We start from the raw sequence: 14524 nt of genomic DNA on the forward strand, positions 1-14524 counted from the left end.
CGGGGCCACCACGCGCTCACGGATGTGGCCGGCTGCGAGCCATCAGTGCTGACGTTCCGTCTCAGACACACACAGTCAACTTGCACGTCGTCAAAAACACACGGGCCCTTCGGAAAGGCCAAGGTTGGCACACGTGCGCCTTCCCACACAGAGGCTCTCCCATCCCGTGTCCGCCTTCCTCCCCAGCTGCCACAGCTTCGGTGACTGAATTGAGGAGGCCTGGTCCACACGGTGGCAGCCACCCTGTCCGGGTGGGCTATGTCCAAAAGACAGCCGTCAGCCCCGGAAGCCTGTGGCCAGCACCCCGCTCCCCCGTCCCACCCGCCGTCCCACCACGACCGGAGGCCTGGAAACCACTGGGCACACATGTGGTTGAGGAGACGAGGTGTCCAGCCCACAGAAACAGGACTCGGGGCAGGGGCCACCGTACCTGTCCCTGGGGACCTTTCGGGGAGAGAGGAGCAGGGAGACTGGTGTGCGGGCCCGAGGGTGGCGCTGAGGCTAGGGAGTGGCGGAGGCCCCCAGGGTGACTGGGAGGCTGCAAGCCCCACGGGAAGTGTCCTGGCTCGGGATGGAGGCAGAGGGCTCTCAGGCTGGGCAGGGGAGGGGCTTCGTGGGCCGTAGCTGCGCTGGACTTCCCTTCTTGGCAGTATGGAGGGCCTGCCCCTCACCCACAGGCCAGCCCAGGTGCCCCGTGAGCTAGAGGGGGCCTGTGAGCCAGCTGGGTGGGGCCCTGAGTGCCATTTGGTGCCTTCCCCCGGGGCCTCCCACCTGTCCCTGGCCTCCAGGTTGGGAAGATGAGCCTCCCAACCCTCCTGTGGGGGGTCAGGGGGCAAGCCAACCTTTGTGCTTCCCCTTCTTCCCCTTCTTCGAGGCCCCTGCGGCGGCCGCTGCCTTGCTTCTCTTGGCTGAGGCTGGTGCTGTTGGGCGGGCAGCTCCCAGCTGCACACTGGCAAGTGGGTCGGCCTCTTGAACTGCTTAGGAGAGAGCCCGAGACAGGAGAGACAGGCCCTGGGTGAGACCAGAGCGCCGGCTCACACCCTTCCCAGCACATTCTCCAGCCTCCCCAACCCCAGCAGGGCCTCCCACCACCCATCTGTACCAGGCAGAGGTGCCCGGGACAGGGAGGTGGCACCCAGCCTGCCCACACCATGACCAACCGAAGCTCTGGGCCAGCCAACTGTTTGAGCTGGGGCAGGGGGGAGGGGGGGGGGGGAGCATGACTGGGATATGGTGGATGAAGACGGAAAAGGCTGCATCTCCTGGAAGAGACCACAACGAGGGCCACACTCCAGGGGCCCTGCACTGCCCTGGGGGGACGAGCCCATGGTGGCCTGGGGTGCAGAGCGCCCCGAGGCAGGAGAGACAGCCGGACACCAGGAGCGGCACAGAGGCCTCGGGCGGGTCCCAGGTGGTGGCCTCCACGTCCTCCACATAGAACCCTAGTTGCTCCAAGTCCCAGAACCGCTTCTCACTGCTCTTAAGATGAAGACCGACATTCCCCTGCAAGTCTGGCTCCTCTATCTCCCTCGCCTTGGCCTTGGCCGAACCGCACACGCCTCACTTCCCAGGCCCAAGTCCCAGCCACACCGTGCTGTTGTGCACACTGGACTCCCACCGGCCACAGGGGCCTCGCTCTCACTGTCCCGCTGCCTCCCGATGCCACCGTCCGCTAACTCCCACTCCTCCTGCAGATTCCAGCTCCTCGGGAGGGGGGTCTGCCATTCACGCACAGAGCTTCCCACAAAGCACACCTGTGACCACCTGCTCAGCTCTCCTCCCTCTCAGACCATCAGGTCCACGAGGGAACAGTGGCCACACCTGCTTGTGCTCACCCTGCATTGCCAGCCTCTAATCTGGAAGCTGACACACAGTAGGCCCTCAAAATAAATACTTAAGAACCGGATGAATACATCACAGCTCTAGGGACAGAGGTCCTGGGCGTGGAGCATCCAGGGTCCGAGTGAAGCTGGGCCTGGGCCAGGAGGGCTGCAAGAGACCTGGGATCTGTAATCAGGTCCCGGGCCCTCATTTTGGTCAAATTCCCCTTGTATTTAACACCAAGAGCCAGCAGGGGGCGGAGCAGGAGAAAGCTAGTGCTGCGGGGAGGGCTGGGGTGCTCCAGGGAACACCAATCCCAGGCCGGCCAGCCCCTCTGGGGCTGTGTCCACCTCAGAGCCCAGCAGAAGCAGCAGGACCCAGCCTGGTCTGGACTCTCACGATGGACCTCGAAGCACGATGGCTGCTTCAATGTTCAAAGTCTGGAAGAATTTTTCTCCCTTACAGGAGACAAACCCAGAGAGGGCCAGTGACGTGCTCACTCACAGGTGAGCAGGTAGTGGCATGACCAGAAACTGCCTTCTGAGTTTGGTCCCTCCTGCGGGCCTGGCACACAGTTCAGAGATCGAGAGGCACCTGCCAACATGACTGCGCACCGGTGTCTTGTAAGACTCTCTCAAAGCCTCAAGGTGTTGGCCTGCGGCCCACACTGGCAGGGCCTGATGTCCCAGGAGCAGGCTCCCATCCCACGTGCAGCCTCGAACGGTCAGGTGCCAGGCCTGGCAGAGCCGGGCTGGGATGCCCACCCAGCAGCAGGTGCCTTCCCTGCAGGGCACCACTGCCACTCGGGACCGTGCTCACGGAGAAAGTGTGAGGACGGGGCTGCCAGGAAAGGGTGGGGCCAGGGCCAGGTCTGCGTGGAGCCGCCGGAGCTGGCTGTCCAAGGCAGCAGTGTGGGGCTGAGGTCCCTGTCCCCGTCCTGTGCAGGGCCTCCGGTGGAGTACTGCCATACCAGCCTGGCTGGTGCTGAACGGCAGCCCACACAGGGAAATCACTGTGACAGACCCCCCTGTCAGGGAGGTGACAAAACATGATGGCGAGGCCATTTGGAGCCCGACCGGCCTGGGTGCAAAGCCTCGTCCCGATGCTCATTAGCAACGTACCACGGGCAAGTCGGTGACCCCCTGGGAGTCCAAATGCTTATCGATCCTGTGGGGATAACGAGTTACTGTAAAGAATAAATGAGGTAACGCAGGTAGAGCGCCCAGCACCATGCTTAGCCACTGGCAAGTGCCTTTATTATCAGGTATGAATGGGTTTCCTCAGTGGGACGAGGGCAAACAGAGGGCACGGAGCTTGTCCAGGGTGCTGTGCCAAGACTGGGCACTAGGTGCTGCCCTCCAAGACACAGAGAAAGGGACCCCGTGTGCTCAGGGCTGGGTTAGCGGAACCTGAGACACAGTGCGCAGGGCTGTGGGGAGGGCCCGACAGTCAGATGAGAAAGGTTAGCCCTGAGCTGAGGCAACTACAGGAGCTGGAAGTGGCTGGCGCTGCAGGACCTGAGGAAGCCACAGAGGAGGGGAGCGCCGTGGTTGCTACGGTTCCTTCCAACTGCAAAAGCCAGATGCCACCTTCTCGGAACCACCATCTGACAGAGAAGGCACTGGGATTACCTGCACCAGCAGGGGGCAGTGGGACTGCATCTGAGTCCCTCCTTAGCGATCAGAGAGACCAACCCTCTGTTCAGTCTGAGGTACTCTTCCCCTAACCCACAGGTGGGTCCTGAGCTCAGGGAGGTAATGAAGCCACCCCTCCCCCATCCCAGGACGAGCTCTGCTGACAAGCAGAGTGCAAAGATGGGAGAGCTGGAGGCTGCTGGTCACCATGGCCTTGTGCAAGGACCTGCGGTCAGAAGCCAGGAAGACGGAGGCGTGGGGAGCCCAGGGAGGGGAGGCAATAGGTGTCTCGCAGGAGACACTGGCTGGTGTGGGATGTTGAGAGCATTCCTCCAGGAGGCAGAACACCAATGGGGAGCAGACCCTTCTGCTCCTAGGAACTGCCTCCTCCTCTCGGTGAAACTCTCCTGATCAGAAACCTGGACATTTGAACTCCCAGATCAATAAAGTTTTAGCTTCTGGCTCCAGCACCCGACCCAGAAGCCCAAGGTTCCAGGTCCCAGCCTCCCTCCACCGGCCCCACTCAGCTGTCTGCTCCCGCTGGGAGCCACGCGCAGCCTGGACACACCCTGACAGAGGGCCCTTGCCTGCTCAGGTTAGCAGGAGTCCCTGAGGAGTGTGGAGCCTCCCGGGCTGGCTGTCCCAAGGGCAGGGTGTACCTTGGTAGCTGGTGCTGCCACTGCTGCTGAGGTAGGACTCTACCAGGGGGGCCTGCTCCTCCGACTGCCGGGCCCGCCGGCTTCGGGGCCGCCCGTCGGCATTGGCCTGCACCATCAGCGGCTCCTGGCGCTTCTTCTTCTGCTTCTGCTCCAGCAGGGCCCGCTGCAGAGGCACCGGACAGGCATGGGGGTCACCGGGCTGGAGGGGGCAGCCCGCCGCCTCCACCCGAGGGAGGGCTCCCAGCCTGGGAGCAGAGAGAAGGCCCTGCTAGCTCAGCTTGCTTCTAGAGACCCCAATGGGGGCCACCGTCCCCTCTGGGCCAAGGCCTCATGTCCTTGGTGCCCCGAGACTTGGGGTCCAGGAAAAGGAGGCAAAACTCAGCCCAGGGAACTGTCCTGGCAGGACCACAGCTCCCCAGTGGCCTGCGTGGCAGAAGCCCCGTGTACTGGTCAGTGCTGAGCTGGTAAAGAGCTGCTCTGTGTGTGCGGGGGGGGGCCGCTCTCCCCACCAGTCAGGATCACCCAGGAAGGGGGCAGCCAGGATGGCGAGTGCCCACCCTTCCACCCGGCCCCAGGCTCACTCACCTGCCGGTCAAGCTTCTGCTGCCTCAGGTTGCTGCCCTCATCATCTAAGACACTGCGGAGGGAGAGAAGGGCATTCAGGGCCTGCCCACGAGGTGCCAGGGTTCGGCCCAGAGCCCACCCAGCACATCTGGGTTCTTTAAACCCCTCCCATCATGGCTGAGAGGAAGGGTGGGCTACTATCTGGAAACCAGCTCGAGACAAAAAGGCCTGCACTATATTCCTGTGGCTCTGGGAGCTTATCTCCTGCTGGGATCCTTGGCCCCTGTAGCTACAGGAGGCTTCTCCCTTGGGCCCATGAGCACGGCCTGACTGCATTCCAAGGGCACCTGTCCAGAAGCATCGGGCACAAGCCGGGCACAAGGCCAGGCTTCCAACCAGGGATCTGCCCACTCGGGCTCCCTCTCAGATCTCCCTACCCCTCCCCCTGCCTCTCGGTCCTTTCTGGGGAAACCTGGGCCCTTGGGCAGACCCTCTCCTCATCTGTTCAAAGCAAGCGCCTGGCTCTCCCGGTGGCAGAGTGGTGCTGACACTGCCCACTGAGGCCAAGGGGGAGTGCGGCCAAGTGGCCAACCAGTCCCTCAGGGTGGGGCTGGGGCTGGGTGGGCACATCAACACACGATCCACCAACCAGCCACTGGACCCTTCCCTGGCCACAGACGTGGCGCCAGGCAGCACCAGGGCATCGAACCCTTGAGGTATCAGGACAGGCAGCGTCGTCTCACACAGACTGGCCCTGCCTCCCAGGAAGGCAGAGCACAGCAGCGAGCTGGTGATTCAAACCACTTAATTTTCTTTCTAGTCCAAGGCACATACATGGGACCTAGGCCCCCAATTCTGTAAGGTCAGGCCAGCTGCATGGGGTGGGGTTGGAGCCTGAGGGGCTGAGCTCTGGGAACCCCTTATGCCATCCTGGCCCGGTTATGTGCCCGAGTGCATGAGGTTTGCGTGTGTGAGGCTATAAGTATGTCTCGCGCATGTGCACAAATGTACGAGTGCATCTACCTGTGTAAGAGACGGGCGTGCTTGTGTGTGGGTGAGTGCAGTGTGCATGGACGGGGGAAAGATGAGGTCCAATCACCCCAAAGACAAGTGGAGCCATTTCCACTCCTCCTGACAGCAGTAGCAGCCCTTCTGGCGGTAATACTCATTCACCTGAACTGTCCCTTCCGCTCATCCAAACTATTTGTGTCTCTGCGGGCTGGGGAGCCAGCCAGAGAGCGGCAGGAAGTCCATGACCACAGCCAGCCCACCACCCTCCTCCCTGGCCACACTGATGAGGGCTCTGCATACCTTAACCGGCGGCATCCTACCTACTAGCCAATGGGAAGGCTTTCCTGACACGCACGGCGGCTCTGCACTCGGCGGAGCCCTGACTGTGATCTGGGGCTGTGCACAGACCAGCCTTATTCTCCGAAACCTCAGCTGCCACAGCCCAGGAGAAAACCCAACAGACGTGCTTCTAAGTCAGACCTGCCTTCCTGAAACTGCCCACCTGCCCAACAGCACACAGCTGCACTGGGACCGCCGAGAGCACCGCCAGGACCGAGGACGGGGACCAGCTCCTAATCTCAAACGGGTGGGATGATGGGTGTCCCCTCGGAAAAGGCACGCACCACCGAGGGAGGGCAGCAGGGGTCCTGGAGAAAGGGGGACGGTACTAGAGAGCACGGTGCCCGGGCCCTGCCAGGCCTGAGAGGCTCCAGCTGTCCACCTGCCTCTCCACCTGCAGTCACCGCCCTATCTGAGGAACACCAGCGCCAGGCGCCTGTGTCCACACACTACTTCCCCGTGTCTGCCGCAGGCACCATTTCCAGGGCTGAGTCTGCATGACACCTGGCTGACAGGAGCCACGTGCCTGACAGCCAACTGGGCTCTGCTTGCCAAGCTCTGGGCCGGGCACGCCCCGGGCAGCCTGCAATCCCTGTCCCGTGCTAGTGGCCTGGCCACAGGAGCCCGGGTCATCTCACACAGCACTGGCTCTCTTCCTGTAGCAGGAGGGTCATGGCTTCCCGGATGACGCAAGCCACATGCCCTTTCACAGGGCAGGGCCAGGGGTACTCCTCGGGGACATTCCGGGCCCTGGGTTTGGCTGAGCAGGAAAAAGATGACTTCCATGGTGCTGGGCCATTTGGAGAAGGTGTGACGTCCAGCTGAGAGGTAAGCTCACGTTAGCAAAGCCACCTCCTGAACAGCTGGGTCACGACACAGGGCTGCCCGGCTGACAATAGAAGGTTCCAGCCCTTGTGGCCCCCTTGCCCAGTGCCCCCTCCCGTGTCCTTATCTGCACCTGGGGGTGTTTTCCTACCACAGGTTGCTGCCCCGCCGCCGTGGACTTTCCACACGTTCCACCCAGGGAAGGGGGTTGCTTCCCATGAAAACTACTCCTCTTCCTCTGCCCCCACCCGATTCCCTGACGGGGGATGATGACAGAGAGCCGCAGCCACTAATAACACAGTCCCCAGGTCGGGCTACAGACAAAACAGACTTAACCGCCGGCCTTCAGAGAAAGATGGATGGATACAAGGGCTCGGCTTGTAAAGAATTCCAGAAACTCCGATGTCCTGGAAGTGCCAGAGAGCTGCCCGCCCGCCACCTCACTTCCCACCAGGCGGTGGGGCGGCGGGGAGGAGGGAGCGCAGGGTGGGCGGCAGCTGGGGGAGCAGCATGCGCTGGAGGATAAGCATGCGCCTGGCTGAGCAAGGCCACCCAGGCCGAAGGACACACACCTGCATGAGGCTCCGGGAGTGGGCACGCGGGGGAGGGAAGTGGGCCCGGGTGCAGCAGTGATCCCAGGAGGGCTGCAAAGTCGCCCGGCAGGGACCAGCTCGTCCTGGCTGCCTGGCTGCCTGGCACCCATGTGTCTGGAGCCGACACCTGCCCTGGTGCACAGCAGCGTGTTGTTGGGAACAATAACTACAACAATGCTGTCTCCAGGGAGGGCGGAACCCCAGCTGCAGTCACCTCCTCCACAGCCCAGCCTCCCCCCCCACACACACACACAGGGGGAGGCCCTGCCTGCTCAGCGCCCACTGCAGCACCTCTCCTAGGCACCTTCCTCTCCCACCAACACGCCCAGCCGCCCTTTTTCCGACAGGCGCTGCTCTAGGCCGCACTGAACGATAACCATGAGAGGAGACGTAATGGCTTTTTAATGACTCAGGCTCCAATTATGGAATCACTGCCAAGCCCAGGCTGCCAGCTGCAGCCCCGCCAGGAGACTCTGACGGGAGGCGGGGCCCTGGTGGATGGTCTTCCAGCTGACCCTGGTGGCTCCCTCATTCCGGTCACCTCCTGCTGGGGGCCAGACCGGGGAGCCCAGGAAAGCACCAGCCGCTGAGGTGGCCTCTTCGCCACCCAGGGGGACAGCCTCTGTGCATTCCTTGCCTGCCTTGAGGTCAGACAGATATCCGAGGGTGAACCCGGCTGGACAACAAGTGAGTGCGGGGGCACGTCTCCTGGGGGCTGGAAAAGCCACACAGGCCAACGTAGTTAGGAAGCTGGTTCCCGCCCCTTCTTAGAATCACCCCACAGGCTCCAGCTAATCCACCTGAGCTGACAGGGGCCTGGGGGCCAGGCCAACCCAGGGACAGACCCACTCTCCATGCCCCCTTCACCCTCCCCTTCCTGTCCTCATTCTTCCCCCTCAGGCACAGTGGACTGGGAAAAGGGAAGTGGGCTATCAGGGAAGAAAAGACCACCCAGGTGCCCGGCTACAACCCCTGTGCCCAATGTTGACACCCTCCCAGCCCCCCAGCACATCCAGGCATCCAGTGCCCAGGGGAGTGACTTTCAACCCTTTTCATCTCGTGGCACACATAAGCTAATTACTAAAATTCTGTGACACAGCAAAAACTACATTTTTTGCCAATTTAACAAAAGAAATGGGCATAATTTTTATTCATTCGCACCGATGGCTATTGTTGCGTTGGCTGTTGTCATTTTTTACTTGACAATCTAAGGCAGGGGTGGGGAACCTTTCTCTGCCAAGGGCCATTTGGATATTTATAGTATCATTCGAGGGCCATACAAAATTATCAACTTAAAAATTAGCCTGCTATATTTGGTCAAACATTGATTTAACTCGCCCCATTAGCCTTGGCAAGGCCAGACCAAATGATTTCACGGGCCTTGTACTGTCAGCAGGCCAGACATTCCCCACCCCTGATCTAAGAGAAGAGAGGTCAGTGCCTCTGACTAAATAGTCAGGTATTGCATGTTTTAAAAATCCTTGTGGCACACCGACTGAAAACCACGGGCCTAGGGCTGCTTGGAACACTGTGGAAACAGTGGGGATGGGAACTGGGAGTGGATATGGGGGGTGGGGGGGGGCAGCTCAAGAAGGGAGAGAACCATGCTGCTCACAAGCCTTCCAGCCTCCAGCCATGAGGCGCCTCCATTCCGGCCACTGGCGTCCTAACTTACCAGGTGCATTAAAACTACTAGGGCATCGGCCCTGACTTGGTAATTTGGAACTGCTGGGGAAGATGCCCAGGCTCAATACCCCGCCTCACTCTCTCTTGTAAAGCAAGTCTCCCAGGTGGTTCCAATGCTCGGCATGCAAATGAGGACCATCAGGAACCAACAAGAATGTGGGGAGCTGCTGTGAGGCTGATCCTCTGCTGGGGTAAGAAACTGTAGTCTGCAGATCAGCAGCCAACGCAGGCCTCAGGGAAGACTGTGGAAGGGATTAACTGAACAGCTGGACGGCGGTTTGAGTAGAAGACAAGTGACCACTCAGAGCAAGCCCAAGTTCCCAAGTCAGGGCGCGGGTCCTCGGGGCTACTGGGAAAACGGGAAGACAGAACAGCCAGGCATCCACATGGAATCGCAGGGACCAGCAACTGACGATAACTTGCGGGCGAGAAGAGGCAATGCAAGCGGCACGCTAGTCCAATTAGACAAACATTCAAAGGTTTCTGGGTCATGACAGAGTCAGAGGAGGTTTCTAGCATCTTGCTTCTCTTGGTTAGCATGTTAACCAATGACGACAAGGCAGGCCTCACAGGTGACACTCACCAGGACGGTAGGAATTCAGAAGACTCCGATAAGCTAGCAGAGAGAAAGACAAGCAGACACCTAACAGGAGGAGGTCAAGTCGCATATGTGGGTGCCAACACCCAGGCCTTGCCCACACAGGCAGCACGGGGCTTGACATCAGCCGGGAACAGACTTTGGGGTTCTGTTTACAGAGGCCTCGAGGTAACTGGTCAGGGAGTCAAGGCCATCCCATGGGGCAAGGAGGGCTCAAGGGCTGCAACAGAAGCAGGGGTCCAGAGGGAGGAATTAATGGCCTCACTCTGCCCGTGCTGACAGGCCACGCCGAGAACCGCCTGCGGCCGAAGGTCCCGTACAGGAAGAGGGCAGAGACCAGGCTGAGGGGTCCACAGGGTCCCTGCCCCTTGGTCAGCTCCATCTGCCTTGTGTCTCCTCTGCTCCTTCCTCCCCAGGCGCAGCGAGAAGGCACCCCGACTGGGCCTGAGGAAGGAGTAGAGAGAGAATCACCGTGGACCCAGGAGCAGGCGTCCTGCTCCTCCTGCCTCACCAGGGGAGGCCATGGGCCATAGCGTCTGGGGACTGGGGCTCCACCAGAGGCAGAAGCGCAAGAGCCAGGAGTCTGGCTTCACCAGGAGTCACTCTGCTCCCTGGAAAGCGGACTGAGGAAGTAGTAGAGCAGCGGTTCTCAACCCTTTGGGGGTCGAACGACCCTTTCACAGGGGTCACCTAAGACCATCGGAAAACACATATATAATTACATATTGTTTTTGTGATTAATCACTATGCTTTAATTATGTTCAATTTGTAACAATGAAAATACATCCTGCATATCAGATATTTACGATTCATAACAATAGCAAAATTACAGTTATGAAGTAGCAACGAAAATAATTTTATGGTTGGGGGTCACCACAACATGAGGAACTGTATTAATGGGTCACCGCATTAGGAAGGTTGAGAACCACTGTAGTAGAGGATCCTAACAAGGGCACGTGGAGGGGAACAAGAGACACGCGTAAGCTCACCCCCAGGAAGACCGTTCTGATGGTCACAGCCGGCCTCTGGTGGAAGGCGTCCCTGGGGAGGCACAGGGAGCACCCACACAGGACTCCGTGGTCTGGAAGGACCCTGAGAGCCTCGTTCTGTGACCTAGAGACTCCGGGGAGCCCCACTGTGGAGGGAGAGCGCTGTGTCCCTCGGTGGGGCCAGGAAAGTCCTAAAAGCTACCTGGGGGTGCCACTCTGATTCAAAGTCATGGGCATCTTGTCTGCTGGGTCACGCCAGGCACACAGCCAAGCACCAGCTGAGGTCCCTGCTCTCCAGGAGTTCGCGGCCTGATGAGAGGAACACCAGGCAACAGCCGCGGGGCAGGACCGAGGACAGACTCTCTCACTCCCACCCCTCGAGGTCCTTCCTGACTCTCACCCACAACTCACAGAAGGTCGAGAACTAGGGGCATTTAACTCCTCAAGAACAGAGATGAAGAGAATATGGCAGAAATGGAATTAGTTGTAATAGAAAAAATGAAAGGCAAACCATTCCAATTGTTAAACTTTACCAACTAAATGGCTTCCTTCTAAGTCCGAGTGTGAAATTAATTCGTGAGCGTTATAAACGGAGTCACAATTGCCCTTAAGAAGATTATGAGCGATTATCATTGCTTCAAAGAAACTGAGCCAGGCCAGGGAGCACAGGTGTGACCATCACCAGCAGCGTTAACAAGAAATCAATGGGCCTCTCAGCCCCAAACCCAATGACACATTCCAGCTGACATGCTGCGACGGTAGGGAAACCTCACGCCAAAGCACAGCACACGCGCCCATCCCCCACACCAGCAAGTAAACTGCCGCGCCCGTCTCCTGCCCCCGTTTTCTCTGTGACCACACAGGCACGTGGCTGTGACTGCAATCAGCAGCCCATTAAGGCAAGAGGCAAGGTGCATCTCCTCCTCTCGGCCCAGGTCTCCCGTTCCGGAAGCCTGCACCCCAAGGCCAACGTTTTCTCGGCTCAGTGCATGCTCAAAAAGACCCCGGTAGGGCAGAAGAGATTCTGGCAACTTCTAAGTGCGGCCTGCCCCCAGCTCTACACCTACCCTCCCTGTTGCAGAGCAAAAAGGCAGGGGTGACAGAGCAATGGGACAGCAAGCAGGGCAAGGCCACGTGGGTGTCCAGTTGTTCCTCAGGGTTAGGTCCCCAGGGGGACAGGACTTTGTACTCAAGGTGGAGTGTGGGTCCAAGAAAGGAATGGGGGCAGGGGTTGGGCGTGGGCTGGGCAAGTGTCAAATCACTCCTTGCATGATGCCAGTGCCCTGGACACTCAATGGGCAGAGTCATTCCCAGAGACAACCCCACATTCCTAGGTCCCACTTTTCCAGAGGCAGGCTTAAGCCTTCCCAGTCTGAGGCAGGCTCTTTCTAAGACCTGTGCAACCACTTGCTTTGGTCCTTGGCTCCTGGGAGGGCTTCCTTAAACCTTGAGCAGGCCTGGTTCCGTTTGCCAGACGCTAAACACATCACCATATCCACAGCCACAAGTGCTGCCCCTTGCCTCCCTCCTAAGTGTCTGTGGCCAACACCCCGCCACGTTCACCCCATACAGGTACGTCCACAACACCAGAGGCCACTCAGCCCACAGGAACTATCCAGGCCCCTCTGTTGGGTGGCAAGAAAAGGTTAATGGTACTTTGTGGGGCTGCACTGTCTTCTAAAGGTCAGCCCATACGTGTCAAGACAGCCAGGATGCTCCAGGAACTACCTGTGCCCCCAGCCTTGATGCCCTTGTACGCAGTAGCCATTCTTTTGAGTCAGCCCAGCCCCAGTCCCCTGATAGGACTATCTCCCTGGTCTATGTGAGACTCTGAGGTGTGATTACATGTGTCTGCAGGAAGCCCTATGGATGACTTGTGTGTGCACATGTGTGTTGGTGAGAGGGGCACCCACAAATTCTAACCTGGAAAGCCATGAAGCCCCCAAAGGGGTCGAGATCAGAGACAACAGCAAGTTTTCAAAAGCAGCCCTGAGTCCCCAAGCCAGTGACAGGCGCTCGTTTGCAGAAGGATCTGCTTTAACAAAGCCCGGGGCGGTTTCAGCTGGTTTCCATGTTGCATGCTATCTGGACAGACGCACAGAAGAGCTGTCAGAGTTCTTTTCGATCGGTGACTGGAATCAGGTCCCTTCCTGAGAGCAGGCTGTTACCAGGCAGACCCTGAAGGCCTGTTTCTGCCACCCACCGGCATGTGCACCTGAGTGGGCAAGAACACAGTGGACCCTAGCAGTCTGGGACCCTTTTTACACACATGCCTCTCTGGGAGGCCTAGAGACAGCCCTGTAGCCCTTGGCAACCGAGGAGCCAATGGGTGGCCAAGGATCTGGCGCTACCATGGCAATGAGCTGCCTTACAGTGGTAATGGAGAGAATTGGGTAGGGTGGATGGGGGAAAGGCCTGCACCTGTGCAAAGCCCCAGAGACCTTCCCTTACCCCAACCTCCACACAGGTGGGGAAGCCCGGCTGTCACTGGGCAGGCCCCGTGCCTGGCTGTGCTATCTGAGTGTGCCTGGGTTCTTGAGTGCTCCTGTGCATGTAAAGGCAGCTGTGTATTGTGAGTTGGTGTGTGTCCAGGAATAGACCTGTCAGCAAGTGGACTTGTGAGCCTCTGAAAGATATGAGTACTTGTGAGTGAGTAGTAGGTGTCAGGTACTCTTCAAATACAGCCTATGTACGCGTGCACATATGTAGCACTGCATGTGTGTGTGTGTGTGTGTGTGTGTGTGGAGAGCTGCATGGTGCATGCGTATATCAGCCGCCTGTGCTCTTGGTTCAGAATAACTGTCTCCAGGAATTCACGCCTTGAGTGTGTGAATGGACCAGCAGGAGCGACTGTGACCCGGCGCGGAGGTCCCGCGGGGGCCATGCCTGCAGACGGCCGGGAGTGCGCGCAGGGCTCTGCTGGCCTAGGAGGGGGCTCACAGCACCGCGCTCCCGCCCCAGGCGCCACATGGACCAGTACGGCCCACGCAGGCCCAGAGCACTGGCCCGTTCCAGCAACCCTGGAGGATAAGGGGCGGAGCAAGACAGGCGGGTTCGGTCCGCCGGGGCCCCCAAAGTTGGGGTGGGAAGGATCGGCACCTCCAACCCGCGCTCCTAGCTCGGGGCTAGATGGGGAGGGTGCCCCGCGCCCCGCCCGTGACCCCACCAGCCCCGGCCCGGCGCCCTCCACCCTGCCCGGTGTCTTCAGGGGAGAAGGGAGGAGAGCCGTGTGTTCTAGAATTTTTCTATTCCTGGTTTTTACTGAACAAGAATGAAAGAGTTTATAATAAGGTTTAGGTCCCCTCCTGTTTTATAATGGACCTAAGAAGGAACTAAGTACATGAACAGCTGATATTTCTTCGCGTTGGCTGGATTAAAACACACACACAAAAAAAACACCTAACTGTTCTACAATGCATCCCCGGGGATGAGTGTCAGCTGGAATGCAAAATGTTGGCCCAAAAATATAATGATAGAAAAACAATTAATATGATAAAACAGCTCTCCACACAAAAGTCCCTGGGGAGAGACCATTGCCTCTCTCTCACGTGGTCTGACTTTGAGAGAGAGCTCCACTTCCACTCCCTGAATCTAATCTGGATCCCAGTGGGGGAAGTTTTACTAATACCTTGATTTCCAAGACTGACAAAAGAAAGCATGCAAGTTTCAATGGATTTTTCAAAATAACCAGCTTGGATATCTACCAAAGACCCATGTTACTTATAATACGGGAACCTAAGAAGCAAAAAACCAGAAAGTGGATTTCACACCATTTGCCCAACGCCTAACAACGAAATTTCATAAC

At 58.8% G+C, this 14524-nt stretch overlaps 1 protein-coding gene across 1 annotated transcript in view; it reads right to left on the bottom strand.

Moving 5' to 3' along the window:
• Positions 1-14524, bottom strand: part of TUB (tubby bipartite transcription factor) — a 53155-nt gene that overhangs the window by 9208 nt on the left and 29423 nt on the right. Inside the window, exons 2-4 of the mRNA XM_023754568.1 lie at positions 4700-4751; positions 4115-4277; positions 843-974 (exon numbers count right to left, since the gene is read on the bottom strand). Coding sequence (XP_023610336.1) covers positions 843-974; positions 4115-4277; positions 4700-4751 — 347 coding nt within the window. The remainder of the gene's footprint in view (positions 1-842; positions 975-4114; positions 4278-4699; positions 4752-14524) is intronic.

The sequence above is a fragment of the Myotis lucifugus genome, unplaced genomic scaffold (genome assembly GCF_000147115.1).
Source record: "Myotis lucifugus unplaced genomic scaffold, Myoluc2.0 scaffold_61, whole genome shotgun sequence".
Classification (NCBI taxonomy): domain Eukaryota; kingdom Metazoa; phylum Chordata; class Mammalia; order Chiroptera; family Vespertilionidae; genus Myotis; species Myotis lucifugus.